The sequence below is a fragment of the Chlorocebus sabaeus genome, chromosome 14 (assembly GCF_047675955.1).
Source record: "Chlorocebus sabaeus isolate Y175 chromosome 14, mChlSab1.0.hap1, whole genome shotgun sequence".
Lineage (NCBI taxonomy): Eukaryota > Metazoa > Chordata > Mammalia > Primates > Cercopithecidae > Chlorocebus > Chlorocebus sabaeus.
Window position 1 is genome coordinate 31,095,981 of NC_132917.1, and position 14,625 is coordinate 31,110,605.

Sequence of the window (14,625 nt, forward strand, 5' to 3'; positions counted from 1 at the left end):
CTCCTTTCTTTTATGGAAGGATGTATTTTGTTCATGACCATACCTGGCAAATAAAAACTGAATAGAGCTAGACCTGTTTCCTCCCCCTTTCATCGCTCACAATTTTAAAAAAAATTACTGAATTGTGAAATTCAAAACGCTGGGAATCACTGCTCAAAATGGTCTATACAGACAAGCTAGAAAACCATTAAGAAACCACCTCAGGGATATAATTGCTCTAATTTAATTAGCATTCTCATTAAGGTGGTCAAAATTACCAAGGGCAAAACATGCCTTAGAACACTCACTAAAGCGCCGGCTGTGGGAAATTTCACTCTCCCTGACAGCGGCTCCCCAAGCCTCTCCCAGATGCCTTTTCTGACAGGCCCTTTTGGAATGTGTTGTGAGCTCGTAGCTGCTAGAAGAGGAAAGACCCACACCAGGTCAAGACATCACAGGCCCCAGGGAACAAAGAGTAAGGCAGCCAGGGGTGCCCAGACCTGCCCTGACAGGCCAGAAGAGCCACTCATGAAGCAGGAATCCATCCGCACCAATCCACAGTGAGGTCAGCGAAGCAACACCTCATTAAGTCTAAGGTCAGCATATGGTCTGAGCCACAGGCAGCTGCTTCATGCAGCACATGAACCCCACATTCTTCACCACGGAAAAGCAAATTTCCTCTGACGTGGGCAGGAAGCCTTGACAGCTAGATGTGTTCTTGGAATTCTGTTGTTAGCTGCTGGTCATCTCCACTGGCTTCTAGGCATCACCAGGAACCTTATGAATTATTTATTTTCAGTCCTCACAATAACCCGTATAGTAAGTAACATGGTGCCCATTTTACGGATGAAGGAATTGGGGCTCAGAAAGGTGAAATGACTCACTCAGGACCAAGTTTCTAGCTATCTGGTTCCACAGTCCATGCCGTGTGGACTCCTATCCTGCAACTTCTTATTGTCCAGAAAGGAATATGGTTGGTTCAATAGAGGCAAAGTTCAGAGAGAAAAATCATCAATGTAAAGATTGAGAGAGGCTCACGTTGGTCCCTGAGGCAGATTCTGATCTCTTTGTCTAGAGCCTGGCAGTAGGACTCATTTGAGCAGAGCCTGGAACCACTGCCAACATCTCACCTCCCTGCTGTAGGGGATCTCTATGGAGAGCAGTATCTCCTCCGGGCTCAGCAGCGTCTTTCTGTAGCCAGGGAAGAATGTGTGGTCCATTGGAACAGTTCTCCTGGTGCCTGTACAGAAGCAAGATGAAGAGGAGCCAACGTGAGGGAAAGGCTGGGAATCCCATGGGGAGCAAAGGACAACCATCAGTGGGATTCTTCATGCTGGTCTCCAATGCCCACAGTCAGAGGGAATGACTGGCACAACTGGGGCCAAATCCTCCATTTGAAATCCTTAAGCATCCTTAAGCAATAGTGTGCTGGTGAATCTTTAACGACCAGTTCCGTGTGGGGGGAAAAGCCCTGGTTTATAGCATTTGCCAATTTGTGTGGTGTAAATACTTCCCATAGCCAATTTCAGGCCACCAAAGTTGCATCACTGAATGTGAAACTGGGAAGAAGGCAGGAAAGAGCACAGCAACCCGGACTGCTCTCCTCTGTAGGGGTTGCTTACAAGGCTGACCCTTGGGAACTTGTACTTCAGAAGGGTTCCCAGTGCTCCATGATAGAGCACCTCACTGTGCCTAAATTATCTGTACAAACATTAGTTTTTGCTGAACCCCTGCTTTCCTTCTGGGAGTCTAGACATTGGGCACATGCTAGTAGAGGCTGCCTATATGACAAGCTCCCGAGAAAACCCCAAGCGCTGAGCCTCTAACAAGCTTCCCTGGTAGGCAAGGCATCAATTGTGTTGTCACAACTTATTGCTGGAGGAATTCAGCATGCACTGTGTGACTCCACTGGGAGAAATCTCTGGAAAATTGGGCCTGGTTCCTCCAGACTTTGCTCCCATGTATCTTTTCCCTTTGCTGATTTTGCATCCTCCTGCTATAATAAGTCATAGCCCGGAATATGACGGCATGCTGAATCCTCTCAGCGAATATCAGAGCTGGGGTGGTTTCGGGGACCCTCTGACAAGGCAGAGATGCACAGGAGCACATAATTGTAGAGCATGTCCACCATACAGACAGACAGAGGCAAATAACTCCAAGAGCACTGATAACAGCAAAATGAAGTAATTAGGAAGCAATGAATTTTGAGTATTTATTCCTTTTGTTTTGAATATAATTTATTTCATTGTAATTTTACACAACTTTATTTTTATTTTTATTTTTGGAGACAGGGTCTCACTCTGTCACCCAGGCTGGAGTGCCGTGGTGAGATCTTGGCTCACTGCAACCTCCACTTCCCAGGTTCAAGTGATTTTCCTGAGAGCCTCTCAAGTAGCTGGGACTAAAGGCGCACACCACCACACCTGGCTAATTTTAGTGTTTTTAGTAGACATGGGGTTTCACCATGTTGGCCAGGCTGGTCTTGAACTCCTGACGTCAAGTAATCCTCTCACCTCGGCCTCTTAAGGTGCTGGGATTGCAGGCATAAGCCACCGCACCTGGCCTGATTTTTATTAATAACTGTTTCACAGATGGCTCACAGAATTCCTGAAGATCCAACAGCAGGCTGTGGTGAGCCAGTGCATCCTGCCCCAGTACCCCAGTAGGTAAGGCATCCAGATAGCAGTACCTGCTGTGAATTCTCTACAAAGAAAAGGTCCAGCCTTCCTGTCCCCCAAACCAGGTACATTTTCCTTGCTTCCCTGGATCCAGACCTTAGGGAAAGCTGGGTCACTGAACTTTGAACTCTGTTTCTTCAGAAAATGACCTATCTGGTGAGTCTTTTCTCCCCCAAGTTCTTCTTCCTGGACCTCTGCTTCAGGCAGCTTACCTCTGGACACAAGTGTCAGCTTGGCCCCACTGGCCATGAACACAGGGTTGAGGTCGGAGATGGGGCTGGCAGTGATGATGTTCCCTCCAATGGACTAAAACAAGCAGAGAGCATGCAGTTAGAGCCCACCCCAGGAAACCCCTGCTCACGCAGCAGGCTTCTGAACCCAGGGCAGCCAGGTGACCCCTGCTGCAGGCAGACCCCTGAGGACCTATGTCTACTGTAGTCACAATAACAGCACAGTGAGAACTTAGACATTCTGAAAAATGCACAAAATTTGAAACCAGAACACTTGAGATTGGATCCCAACTCTAAAATTTTAGCAGGCAAGCCCCTTTAAGTGTGTTTGTTTGTTTGATTGATGATTTCACCCAACCTTTTCCCGAAAGGATTGAGGTGATTTATCACAGAGGCCATATAGAGTTAATAAAATGGAAGATAAAGATCAAGGAAAGAGAGGAGGAAGACTTAAGGTTGAACAATTTGCTCTATTTGGATCTGAACTTCCTGGTAACTTGGCAAAAAAATGTAAGAAAAATCAGATACAGGGTTCTCGTTATTAGAAAACAGGAAGAAAATCAGTTGCACAATGACAATGAAATTCTTCCTGGAAGTAGATTTTAGCAGAACTAGGGAACTCGGTAGAGTTTCTGCGTTTATATCTCCTAATCTATAATCAGAAGTGACAGGTACTTGGGGTGGGGGCTGGGAGGAACAGGTGTAGGCTGTTTTGTTTTAATTTAAAAAAATTTAAAAATGGCAGGGATAGCTTTTCTTCCAACACCATAAGCTGTTGTGAAGAGCTTCCATTGGCATAGGGTGTTTTAATGCCACCATTTGCAAACTGGGAATGTGGGGACTCATCTGAAGGCTGACTGAATAATCAACAGGTGGATTCCTCCCTCTGTCGGAGGGCTCTGTCTCTGGTTCTCCCTATAGCTCGGAAAGGAAATTCCCCTCCCAATTCTGGCTTCTCCCTAGCATATCTCTTATTCACCTACTGTTTGGCTCAGCCAAGCTCAGGAAAGGGGAGGGAGGCAGGAAGCCTCATCTCTGCAACCACAGCATGAAGCCCATGAGTCGTGGAGTGCGTTTCCCAGGGTGCCCCACAAACCACCTTCATCAAAAGCACCTGAAGAGCTGGGCTACATCCCAGACTCACATATCAGAATCTCTGAGGGTGGGGCCCAGGAATCTGCACTTTAACAAGCACTGCTCCTCCCAGGCAACTCTAAGCACTAAAGTTTGAGGCCCACTGCACTGACGCAAGTGAGAGTCTAGCCGCCCTGCTTTCAGATGAAAGCTCCGTCCTACGGTCCTCGCTTGCTCCTGACAGCGACTTACCGCCACAGACTTGACCTGCTTCCCAGCAAACCAGCGCAGCTGCTCCAGGACCCCTCTGAACACCTCCGTCTTTTGGGCAGGAAGCTTAGCAACGGCATCAACCAGGGTCTTTTCCACGATGCTCAGGGGGCAAGCAGCTCCGAAGGAGATACCTGGGAACACACATTCGGAATCCCAGCAATTCTTCCCACAGTTCAGAAGAGGCTTTCATGCACAGCTCCTCTGAAGCTTTCCAGCAACCCGAGCAAGGCTGAATCAGGACTCACAGCTTTACATGGATGAGGAAATTAGGGCCCAGAGCGGTTAAGTGACTTAACCAATGCTACACAGCTAATAAAAGAGCCAGTACTCAAGCTTAGGCCTCTTGATCCTACAACCGATGCTGTTTCCTCTAAACCAGTAGTTCTCAACTCATTAAAATCAGAATCTCTGAAGGTGAAGTCCTAGCATGCTTTTCAAAAGCACTCAAGCACAACCCCCACCTCCCCACCCCCGGATGAGTGATTCTAATGTGTAGCCAGAATTGAGAAAATGATGGAAGATCCCGCAGCCTCTTGCCCATTGGCACCCTACCATGGATGTTTGATGGAGAAAAGGCAGTGAATGGGGTCTCTCCTGCTTTTCCCCGTGCAAGACGAGCCCCAGGAGAAGCAGGAGGCAGCCAGAGCCAATGGGGAGGCCACCCTGACACCTGTCACCCATCGTGTAACCTATCCCCAGCCTCATAGCCCCTCCATGAGCTTGGAGTGAACCTCCCCTTACCCTCGGGTCCATGTTCTATTGAATTCAGCTCAGGGATCCAGGCTGGGCAGACGATCATAGGAAACAGCATATTCTTGAACTTCATCTCAATGCCTAGAGAGAAACGAGAAGCTGAAGTTGTAGGCCCATTGTATCACCAGGGCAGGACTTAGCAGCTTTTCTCACCATTACACACAGGATATATGACATATTCACAATCATAATATGCTCCCTGGTGACTGTAGGTGTCTGGGAATAGGAAACTCGTAGACCGGGGTGGGATTAGATGTAGTCTTTGGACTGTCCGCCCAAAACTAGATCTTTCTTTCCCTCTCAAAAAACCTATCTGAATTCAAATGAAATGAGTTTCAATTCACTCGTGTGTGGGTGTGTACAACATTAGGAAACACAGGAAATTAGGTATGCCAGGAACCCTTCCAAGCACTTTCCCTATTTTAACTTATTTAATCCTTACAACAACCCTACGAGGTACCATGATTTTTCTGTTTATAGATGAAGAAGCTGAGGCACAGAAAGGTTAAGTTTCTTGCCCAAATCACACAGCTAAGAATAACCAAATTTTAGTACTGGAATGCTTATTCATGTTACGGTATAATCGTAATAAAAACATGAAAGTTTAACATTAAAACAAAAAAGGAAAATGAGAAGGAAAACTTCAAATCTGTCCTCCAGGTCCCAGCAACTTTTCTGAGGTCACACATCCAGCAAGGGGCTGAGCCAGGCCTGTGGGACTCCACAGCCAGGGGCCTTTGCAGGAACTGGAGTGTACAGGGCTTTCTGGTGGGCTCTAGGTAGTCAGTGGGGCAGAGGGGTAGGGTGCAGAGGCAAGTAAGGTCAGGGGGAGGTGAGGATGGGCAAGAAGACCTAGAAACACCCCCAAGCCCCCTGGCAGCCCCAGAGCAGCCTCCCCGGCCCTTACCAATCTCCGTGTTCCCCACCACCAGCTTGGCATCGGGGTACTGAGCCTTGAGGTCCAGCAGCTCCTTGAGGGTTGAGGCCTGTATCCACGTCACACGCTCCCCTTCAAATCGCAGCTGCTTCTGAGGAGTGTCTTTCAACCTCTGGGAAATGCAGTTTTCTTACTACACTGTCTCCCTCTTCCTACCATCATTCCTCTTATAAATTGCTTTAAGTCCACAATGGGATGTTTTACTGACATTCAGAATGAAAATATCTATCAGGAAGAAGCAAGGGGAAGTAATATGTTCAAAGGCAGGAACTCCACTGGGACTATTAAATATAAGCTTAGTCTTTACAAGACCTCTATGAAGGAGGCAGTATGAGCCTCATTTTCACCAGTGAAAGAAGATCCTGAGGGTCAAGGAGGTTATGGGACCTGCTGAAGGTCACCTGCCATGAGGGATCCCCAACAGACCTGGCTGAAAGCCCAGATTCCTTGCAGTTCCCCTTACTGTCTCCAGGGGGCACCATGGACAAGGCATGAGGAAGGAAGGAAGGAAGGAAGGAAGGAAGGAAGGAAGGAAGGAAGGAAGGAAGGAAGGAAGGAAGGAAGGAAGGAAGGAAGGAAGGAAGGAAGGGTTTGTTATAGGGAAGGAAGGAAGGAAGGGTTTGTTATAGGGAAGGAAGGAAAGAAGGAAGGAAGGAAGGAGGAAAGAAGGAAGGGTTTATTATAAGGGGATGCCTAGGAAGGCTGGCTTTAGTGCTTGCAGGGTGACACTGGGCTGAGAATGAAGCCCTCAAATAAAACTGCCGGTATTTTCAAAGTTTCACAGTCCAGAGAAAGATCTGCTGGTGGCCTACTGCAAAGCCATTCTCTCTGGCCTGCTGAAGCTACAAGGCAGTTTTCATGAGCTCAACACCCTGAGAAGCATGCACTTCAAAAACTCCGAGTGGCTTGATTCTTTTGTTGCCATAAATATTAGAGTGATGGTGATAAAGTGGGTGTGAGGGGGTTTCCTTAAGACACAACTGTGAGCTGCAGGTCATGTCCTTTGAAGAGAGCTCTCTTTTTGGTTGTTTTGTTTTGTTTCTTCTTAAATAAATTGATTGCTTATAGAGGGAATAGGTTTATTGGGGTGCTTATGTATTAGATATAGGCAGGAGATCAACAAATGGTTATAGTGCGCCTATGCTACACAGTGTGCCCAGAGAGCCAGTCCCTATCCTCATGGGGCTTGTCATTTAGCAAAGAACACAGACATCAAATTAGTAACTGTGTGACACACATGAACAGAAGTGCAGGGACTGTGGGCACACATAGCAGAGACTCAACCTAGGGGGTGTCAGAAAGTGGAAGGGAAATTTAAGCTGAAACCTAAAGGACAAGAAAGACACAAAGTTCCCAGTGGGTATGAAAATAAAGCAGGTCTCCAGGGACTCACAGTACAGACTCGGCTGGGCCTGTCCCTGAGGCATTACCTACCAGCAACTCTGGGGGAAAAATGGGCTCCTGGGTGGGATCCAGGGGCGTGAACTCCTCTGGCTTGAATAAAGATGGTGAGAGACTGACCTACGGGGAAAGAGAACAGGTAGATGGGGCAGTATCCCCTCCTTTCAAACACCCAAGAGGACCAATTCAGCCTTTCCTTCCAGCCGGCTCATTCCCAGCCCCCTGCAGGGTGCAAGAGGAGCAGGTAATCCCTGGGAGGCAGGAATGAGAGGGTCTCAGTTAGAGGACCTGGGGCTAAAGTGCACCATCACCATCCCCATCTACGAGGGCAGACTATGTAGTAGTCTACGTAGACTCATCTACGGTGAGTCCGCCATCACTGACTCACCGTAGGTTCCTTTTCCAGCCCCCATTGCCAGGGACATGGAGCTTGTGAACGGACTCCTCTAAGTCTCAGATTACCCCCAGGCTTCCAGGGGGAGAAGAACTCACTTACCAAGTGGTCTTTCTTCTGGTTTATGCAGCAGTTTGGATTGTTCCCATCTCCTTCACAGCATCCACCACCCTAGAGAGATGATGAACATTTGCACAAGGGTATTTACAAAGAGTATTCACAGAAGCTAAGGAACCTAGATTATTAATATCCAGAACACTCCAGCTCTGATGCCTGTCCCAGCATGAACAGCAGGGGCATCCTACCTGCCTGTTGTGCGGAGTGGAGGCCTCAGCTACATTCCCTCTTGCTTGGCTAACATAGATTAAACAAATAGAAGCAATAAGGTCATTGAATTTCAGGAAATTTAATTTTCTCCATAAAAACTAGGTCCTACTTTATCAATACTCATCCCTTATGCCCATTTCTCTTCTTTAGTGCTGCTTCCTCAGGAAGCGTCTATGAGGGATATTCCCATTGGCTCTCTCAAGACTCAAGAGGCTCAACTTCCAGACCAGCAAGGTTCCATGGGGCGAGGCTGGTGTCTCCCAGGCTGGACTCTCTGCGGGACCCTGCCAAGGATGTCCAAGATGGGTGCTGGGCCCAGCACTGTGTCCAGCCAGTGTGCCCAATGGCCTCCCTACTGCTTATTAGGCACTTCTTCCCAGAAAGGTAAATGCTCTTCATTGCGCGCTGTGGGCCTGTTCTGGAGGAAGTATGCAGGTCAGACCACTCAGCATCTCTGGGGAAAGACTTGTTCAGGATCTCTTGGGATACCAGTGGCAGAGCACACACACAGTCTAGAATCACTACCTCCCAGCACTGAGGCATTGCAGGGTGGTGGTGGGGCGTGGCTGACTGATCTGCAGCTCAGGGCTTCAGAAGACAGACTCCTGGAGTTGTGCTGAGATGAAAAAGTAGGGAAAATTCATAGGCTCTGCCCCAGGCACTGGGGTAGTCAATTCCTGAAAAAGCAGTGCTTCTGCATGTCGGCCACAGGAGACACCATACCGTGCTGGCGTTTCCCAGAGGCTGTTTCACAAGTCATTGGCTTCCCCAAGAAAGCGCTCACGGGACGCTGGAGGTGTGACCTTGGAGAAGTTGTAAGCAGGCAGGCTGTGGCATCAGGAGAGAAACCCCCCACTCACCCCACCACCTGCACATGCTGCTCCGTGTACAGACTCTTCCTGCATTCACAGCTCCGGCACTGGATGCCAGACCTGCTCTGTCCATTCTGAGCCTCCCCCCAGCCAACCACCTTGCACTTCCCCTCTTTATTTAGACAGAAAGAAAGGAAGAAAGAGAGGTTTCTTAGTGCCTCTTCTCACGTTTCTTCTTGGAGAAGGAGTGACACAGGGAAATGCCCCGCCCTGCCTGAAGTGAAAGTCCTGAACCCCACTCACCTGGCCCTCCTGAGGAAGGCCGTATTTCACAGAAGCGCCTTTTCCAGACAAAGTGCCAGCGCATTATTACTTAGGTCTATTTTCTTGATAATTCATTGGTGTGTTAATGACATAAAATTACTGTGATGTGCAGTGATGTGTCACTGCCCTCAAGGTCTATTGAGGTTGGATAAGACTACATTTTCTCATCCCCACCCTCCTGAGATTCCTAGTTTACTAAATAGGCTAAGACTTCTGCTCTGGTGCCTTTTTTTTTTTTAAAAAAAAAAAAAAAAAAAAAAAAGCTTTATTTTTTTAGAGTGGTTTAAGGTTCACAGAAAAAACTGAGTGGAACATACAGAGAATTCCCAAATATCCCCTATCCCAACATATATGCACAACCTGCCTCACTTCAGCATCCTCAAAAATGGTACATTTGTTACAATTGATGGACCCACATTGACACATCATTATCGCCCAAAGTCCATAATTTATATGAAGGTTCACTCTTGGCGTTGTACGTTCCATTGGTTTTGACAAATGCATGATTACATGTGTCCACCCTTATGATGTCTTACAGAATAGAGTTGTACTGCCCTAAAAAACCTCTGTGCCCTGACTATTCATCCATCTCTTTCCCCTAATCTCTGGCAACCACTAGTCTTTTTACTGCCTCCATAGTTTTGTCTTTTCTAGAATTTCATAGAATTGATATCATACGATGTGTAGCTTTTAAAGATTGACTTCTTTCACTTAGTAGTAGCAGTTAAGGTTTGTCTATGTCTTTTCGTAGCTCGATAGCGCCTTTCATTTTGGTACTGAATTAACATTCCATTGTTTGGACGTTCTACAGTTTATTCACCTACTGAAGGACATCTTGGTTGCATCTAAGTTTTGGCAATTATGAGTAAGGTTGTTGTAAGCGTTCCTGTGCAGGTTTTCATGTGGCAATAAGTTTTAAATTCATTTACGTCAATTCCAAGGTGTGTGATCACTGAGGTGCATGGTAAAACATGTTTAGTTTTGTAAGAAACTGCCAAATTGTCTTCCACAGTGGTTGTGCAATTTGCATGCTCACCAGCAATGAATGAGAGTTCATGTTGCCCCACATCCTCACCAGAATCTGATGTTGTCGGTGTTTTGGATTTGACCATTCTAATAGACGTGTGGTGGTATTTCACTGCTCTTTCAATTTGCAATTCCCTAATGACATGTGATGTTGAACTTACATGCTTACTGGCCATCCATATATCTCCTTTGGTGAGTTAGCTGTGCAGGTCTTTTACCCATTTTTTAATTTAGTTGTTCATTTTCTTATTGCTGAGTTTTATCAGTTCTTTGTATATTTGGATAAGTACTTTACAAGATGTGTCTTTTGCAAATATTTTTCTCCCAGTGTATGGCTTGACTCCTCACTCTTCTGTTATTAAATTTTAATGAAGTCCAGCTTATAATTATTTCTTTTATGGATCATGCCTTTGGTGTTGCATCTAAAAAGTCGTCATCATTCCAAGGTCATCTAGGGTTTCTCCTATGTTATCTTCTAGAAGTTTTATTGTTTTACATTTAGTTTTATGATTCATTTTGAGAAGGGTATAATGTCTGTGTCTAGATTCATTTTTTTAATTGTATGCAGTTGTTGCAGCACCATTTGTTAAAAGATCATCTTTGCTCCATCGTATTGCCTTTTCTTCTTTGTGAAAGATCAGTTGACTCTATTTATGTCGGTCTATTTCTGGGTTCTCCATTCTGTTCTGTTGATCTCTTTGTCCGTTCTTTTGTCCATTCTTTTTGTAGTATGGACTATGTCCATACTACACTGTCTTGATTACTGCAGCTTTCTAGTAAATCTTGAAATTGGGTAGTGTCAGTCCTCTGACTTTGTTCTCTATTTTCCTTCAATATTGAGTTGGCTATTCTGGATCTTTTTCTTCTCCATATAAACCTTAGGATCAATGTGTTGATAGCCAAAAAATAATTTACTGGGATTTTGTTTGGGATTGCATTGAGTCCAAGTTGGGAACAACAGACATCTTGACATGTTCAGTCTCCTTTTTCATGAAAGAGATATCTCTCTCCATTTATTTAGTTCTTTGATTTTGTTCATCAGAGTTTTGTAGTTTTTCTCATATAAATCTTGTACATACTTTTTAGATTCGTACCTAAGTATTTCATTTGTTGGGGAGTACTAATGTAAAACGTAAATGATAATGTGTTTTGAATTTCAAGTTCCACTTATTCATTGCTGTTATATAGGAAAGTGATTAACTTTTGTATTACTTCTGATTCTATCTTCTGGAAGAGATTGTAGAGAATTGACATAATTTCTTTTTTAAATGTTTGATAGGATTTACCAGTGAATCTGTCTGGGCCTGGTGCTTTCTGTGTTAAAGGTTATTAATTAATGATTCACTTTCTTCAATAGTTATAGGCCTATTCAGATTATCTACTTGTATGAGTTTTGGTAGCTTACATCTTTCAAGGAATTGTTTTATTTCATCTAGGTTATCAAGTGTATGAGCATAGAGTTGTTCTTAATATTCCTTCATTATCCATTTAGTGTACATGAGATCTACAATAAGATCTTTTTATTTTGATATTAGTAATTTGTATCTTCTCTTTTTTTTCTTAGTTAACCTGGTCAGAGACTTATTAATTTTATCAGTCTTTTTAAGGAACCAAATTTCAGTTATGTTGATTTTCTCTATTGATTGTCTGTTTTCAATGAAATTGATTTTTGCTCCAAATTTTATTTTTCTTCAGCTTACTTTGAATTTAATTTGTCTATTTTTTCTAGTTTTCTAAAGTGGGAGCCCAGATTACTGATTTTATTTGTATTTTATTTTTATTACTTTATTTATTTATTTATTTGAGATGGAATCTTGCTCTGTCACCCAGGCTGGAATGCAATGGCACAATCTTGGCTCGCTGCAACCTCTGCTTCCCAGGTTCAAGTGATTCTCCTGCCTCAGCCTCCTGAGTAGCTGGGATTACAGGTGCGTGCCACCATGCCTGGCTAATTTTTGTATTTTTAGTAGAAACGGGGTTTCACCATGTTGGTCAGGCTGGTCTTGAACTCCTGACCTTCTGGTCTGCCCACCTCAGCCTCCCAAAGTGCTGGGATTACAGGAGTGAGCCACCGCGCCTGGGGGATTACTGATTTTTAATCTTCCTTTCTAATATATGCATTCAATATTATAAATTTCCCTCTCAGCGTTGTTTTCACTGCATCTTACAAATTTTGATAAGCTATATTTTCAATTTCATTTAGTTCAAAATATTTTAAAATTTCTCTTGAGATTATCTTTTTGAACTTCTGTTCTTTTGAATTGTGTTGTTTAATCTTCAAGCATTTGGGGGTTTTCCAGCTATCTTTCTGTTATTGATGTCTACTTTAATTTCATTTTGGTTTGAAAGCAGACATTGTATGATCTCTATTCATGCAAATTAAATTTGTAAATGTGTGTCTCATAGCACAGATTGTGGTCCATCTAGGTGAATATTCCACGTGAGCTTGAGAAAAATGTCTTCTCTGCTGTTTTTGGCTAAAGTAGTCTATAAATGTCATGATATCCAATTAATTGATGGTGCCGTTGAGTCCAACTATGTCCTTACTGATTTTTCACCTGGTGCTGTCCATTTCTGATACAAGGGTGTTGAAGTCTTCACATATAATAATGGATTCACCTATTTGTCTCTGCAGTTCCATCAGATTTGTCTCATGTATTTTGAAGCTCTGTTGTTAGGTGCATACACATTAAGGACTGTTATGTCTTCTTGGAGTATTGATTCCTTTATTATTTTTAGTGCCCCTCTTTTTCTCTGGTAACTATTCTTGATCTGAAGTTTGCTGTGTACAAAATAAATATGCTACTTCCACTTTCTTTTGATTAGTATATCATGGTCTACCTTTCTTCACCTACTTAGTTTTAATCCATGTGTGTATTTTTATTTAAAGTAGGTTTCTTGTAGACAACATATAGTTGGGTCTTGTTATTTTCATCTACTCTAACAATGTCTGTCTTTTAAATGGTATATTTAGATCACTGACATTAAAGGTAATCATTGATGCAGTTGGATTAGTATCTACCATATTTGTTATTGTTTTCTATTTGTCATCCTTGTTCTTTGCTTCTAGTTTTGTCTTTCACACATTTTCTGACTTTTGTGGTTTTAACTGAGCATTGTAAATAATTTCATCTCCTTTCCTTTCATAAAATATCAATTATACTTCCTTTTTTCTTTTTTTTCTGGTAGTTGCCCTAGAGTTTGCAGTTTACATTTTTAACTGATCCAAGTCCACTTTTAAATAACACTATGCCACTTTACCGGTAGTGATAGTATCTTATAATAACAAAGTATTTCTAATTTTTCCCTGTGTTTTGTTTTATCATTGTTGCCATTCATTTTACTTATACACAAGCACATATATATATACACATATGCACACACAAACAAATGCATTGTTGCTATTATTATCTTGAACAAATTGCTATCTGTTAGACCAATTAAGATTAAGAAAAATAAAAATTTTTATTTTACCTTTACTTATTCATTCTCTGATGCTCTTCCTTTATGTAGATCTGAGTTTCTGGCCTACATCATTTTCCTTCTCTTTAAAGAACTTCTTTTAATATTTCTTACACGACAGGTCTACTGGCAACAAATTCTCTCAAGTTTTGTTTGAGAAAATATTTCTCACTTACTTTTGAAGGATACTTTTGGAGGTTACAGAATTTTAGGTGCTTTGGTTTTTTCTTTCAATACTTTAGGTATTTTACTCCATGCTTCTTGCTTGCATGGTTTCTGGGAAAAGTCAGATATAATTTTATGTTTGCTCTTCTGTAGGTGAGGGGTGTTTTCCTCTGGCTTCTTTCAAGTCATTTTTCTTTACCTTTGATTTTTTTGAAGTTTGAATATCACATGCCTTGGTGTAGTTTTTGTTTTGTTTTGTTTTGTTTTTGGTATTTATCCTGGTTTGTGTTCTCTGAATTTCCTGACACTGGTTTAAAGTCTGATGTTAATTTTGGGAAATTCTCAGTCATTATTGTTTCAAATATTGCTTCTTTTCCTTTCTCTTTTTCTTCTTCTTCTGATATTCTCATTACACATATGTTACACCTTTTGTAGTTATCACACAGTTCTTATTTGTTTCTGTTTTGTTTTCATTCACTCCCTTTTCTCTGTTTTTTGGTTTGAAAGTTTGCATTGTTATATCCTCAAGATTAGAGATTCTTGTCTCAGCCATGTCCAGTCTACTAATGAGCCCACCGAAGGTGGTCTTCAATTTGGTATAAGTATTTTCAATCTCTAGCATTTCTTTTTAATTCTTAGAATGTCCATTCTCTGTTTACATTATTGATCTGTTCTAGTATGTTATCTATTTTCTTCCATTAAAGCTCTTAGCATACTAGGCATAGCTTTATAAAATTCCTCTTTTGTTAATTCCAACATTCCTGCCCTATTTGACTCTGGTTCTGCTATT

General features: G+C 43.0%; 1 protein-coding gene across 8 annotated transcripts in view; it reads right to left on the reverse strand.

Moving 5' to 3' along the window:
- XDH (xanthine dehydrogenase) overlaps positions 1–14,625 on the reverse strand; it is an 86,425-nt gene that overhangs the window by 42,090 nt on the left and 29,710 nt on the right. For all 8 annotated transcript variants that reach the window (XM_073022901.1, XM_073022900.1, XM_073022904.1 and 5 more), the window contains 7 exons: positions 7,822–7,890; positions 7,359–7,445; positions 5,895–6,036; positions 4,976–5,068; positions 4,214–4,365; positions 2,870–2,963; positions 1,110–1,219 (listed from right to left, as the gene is read on the reverse strand). In XM_073022901.1, the coding sequence (XP_072879002.1) occupies positions 1,110–1,219; positions 2,870–2,963; positions 4,214–4,365; positions 4,976–5,068; positions 5,895–6,036; positions 7,359–7,445; positions 7,822–7,890 (747 nt within the window). The remainder of the gene's footprint in view (positions 1–1,109; positions 1,220–2,869; positions 2,964–4,213; positions 4,366–4,975; positions 5,069–5,894; positions 6,037–7,358; positions 7,446–7,821; positions 7,891–14,625) is intronic.